This window comes from Cynara cardunculus, unplaced genomic scaffold, assembly GCF_001531365.2.
Source record: "Cynara cardunculus var. scolymus isolate 2C unplaced genomic scaffold, CcrdV1 Un_Scaffold_8527, whole genome shotgun sequence".
In the NCBI taxonomy this organism is placed as follows: domain Eukaryota; kingdom Viridiplantae; phylum Streptophyta; class Magnoliopsida; order Asterales; family Asteraceae; genus Cynara; species Cynara cardunculus.
In genome coordinates this window covers 3815-5508 of record NW_020204267.1, presented here as the reverse complement: position 1 = coordinate 5508, position 1694 = coordinate 3815, and the positions used below count along the sequence as shown (strand labels likewise).

At 42.1% G+C, this 1694-nt stretch overlaps 1 protein-coding gene across 1 annotated transcript; it reads left to right on the top strand.

The window, feature by feature from the left end:
* Window positions 1-525: 525 nt before the first annotated feature.
* Window positions 526-1393, top strand: LOC112505122 (F-box protein GID2-like). The gene has a single exon (XM_025109071.1). It carries the CDS (start codon window positions 586-588, stop codon window positions 1165-1167), a length of 582 nt encoding a protein of 193 aa, XP_024964839.1. The 5' UTR covers window positions 526-585; the 3' UTR covers window positions 1168-1393.
* The last annotated feature ends 301 nt before the right edge of the window (window positions 1394-1694 follow it).

The window sequence follows — 1694 nt, the reverse complement described above, 5'->3', positions numbered from 1 at the left end:
CAAAATAATAAACACGGTTTTTTAGGCTGGATCGCCCCTGGGGGCGATGGGACAGTCTGGATCGCCCCCTAGGGTGAGGTCAAAGTTCAGTCTTCGAGATGAACAGTAATCTCGTCTTTTAAGACTGATTTTTTTTTAAGACACTTGATGTGGATCGCCCCCCACATGTACGGATCGCCCCCGTGGGCGATCGGGGTGGTCAAAACACAAAAACTAGAAAAAACTAGTTATTTTGTAACAAATAGTTGTATTAAATAATTATTTTTATAAATTTCTTTTTTGTTTTCTCCAATTTAATTTTTTCTTTTCAGAGAGATGTAATTACGTGGATACAAAGTCATAATTTCATAACAACGGTACCATTGTAATTTTACAAGAAGGGCAATATGGTAATTTCCACAAAAACCCAAAGTGCATTCATTTCACCTGGTGTCCACTTCGTAAACGATCAAAAGTGGGTGGACGCCCATAAATCATCCTTCAATGTTCAAAACCCCTTTTTTCATTTTCTCTAAAATCGAGAGAGAGAGAGAGAGAGAGATTGTAGACGAAAACCGAAATTCGTTTAATTCTCTCTCTATACAAATGAAGAGATCTTTGCCTGAAGATCCAATCGACGGCAGTACCGACGTTGACCATGATGGCAAGATGAAGAAGATCAAGCCATCGGAAGAAGATCCGGCTCCGGTGACGGAGGCAGGAACGGAGGATGTTCTGTTGGACGAAAACTTGCTCTACGAAGTCCTAAAGCACGTCGACGCTCGGACTTTAGGTGCGGCGAGTTGCGTGAGCAGGCAGTGGCATCGGACCGCCCGGGATGAGCGGTTATGGGAGCTGATCTGTACTAGGCACTGGACTAATATGGGGTGCGGCAACAACCAGCTCCGATCAGTGGTCCTTGCACTTGGAGGTTTCCGCCGCCTCCATGCTCATTACCTTTGGCCTTTATCTAAGCCTTCAACCACATCACAGTCTTCTTCCACCATCTCCGCTGCCGCTGTTGCATCCAGCTCGTCGTGGCCGTGCTTACCACCGCCGCGTACAACTGATCTTTCAAAGCCTACATCTCCCAAAACTCGTTGGGTAAAAGACGAGGTTCAGCTCTCGTTGTCTCTACTCTCGATTCGTTTCTACGTGAAGATGAATTACAATAACCGAAGCAAATGAAACCGAACAGAATCACGTCATGAAAAACATATAGCTCACTTCTATGTAATTCGTCACTTGAGTTTCTCCTTAAGTTTAATTTGATGTTTGTTCCTAATTTCAAGTATCAAAACATCTGTTCTTCTAAATCTCTAACCAAGAACAACATAAACTGTTGAAATTGTCTTTCCTTCTTACTACCATCAATGGCGTGTCTCTGTAAATTGATATTGGAACGAATATTTTGGTGAATTGTTGATGGTTTCTAAATTAAGGGTTCATTCAGAAAAGAGAATTGAGAATGTACCACGTACAAGATTGAATGCATGATGTACAAATGATTAATGCAATATAGTTGTGGATTTGTTGATTATGCGAGTGAGAAAGAAGAAGGGGATTCAAAAGTGAAAGAGGGGGTGAGCAGGTGAAAGTACAAGCAGAAGAAGACAATGCTAGATAGAGGGTTCTATGCCAGTTTGCTTTATTTAGGGAATGGTTTTGGGGGATGGGAAAAGGTTGAAGAATTTAAGGGGTGGAAATTGTCTTTT

What these genes read in the sequence shown, in the direction of transcription:
- LOC112505122 (XM_025109071.1), top strand. Translation starts at nt 586, where the DNA reads ATGAAGAGATCTTTGCCTGAAGATCCAATCGACGGCAGTACCGACGTT.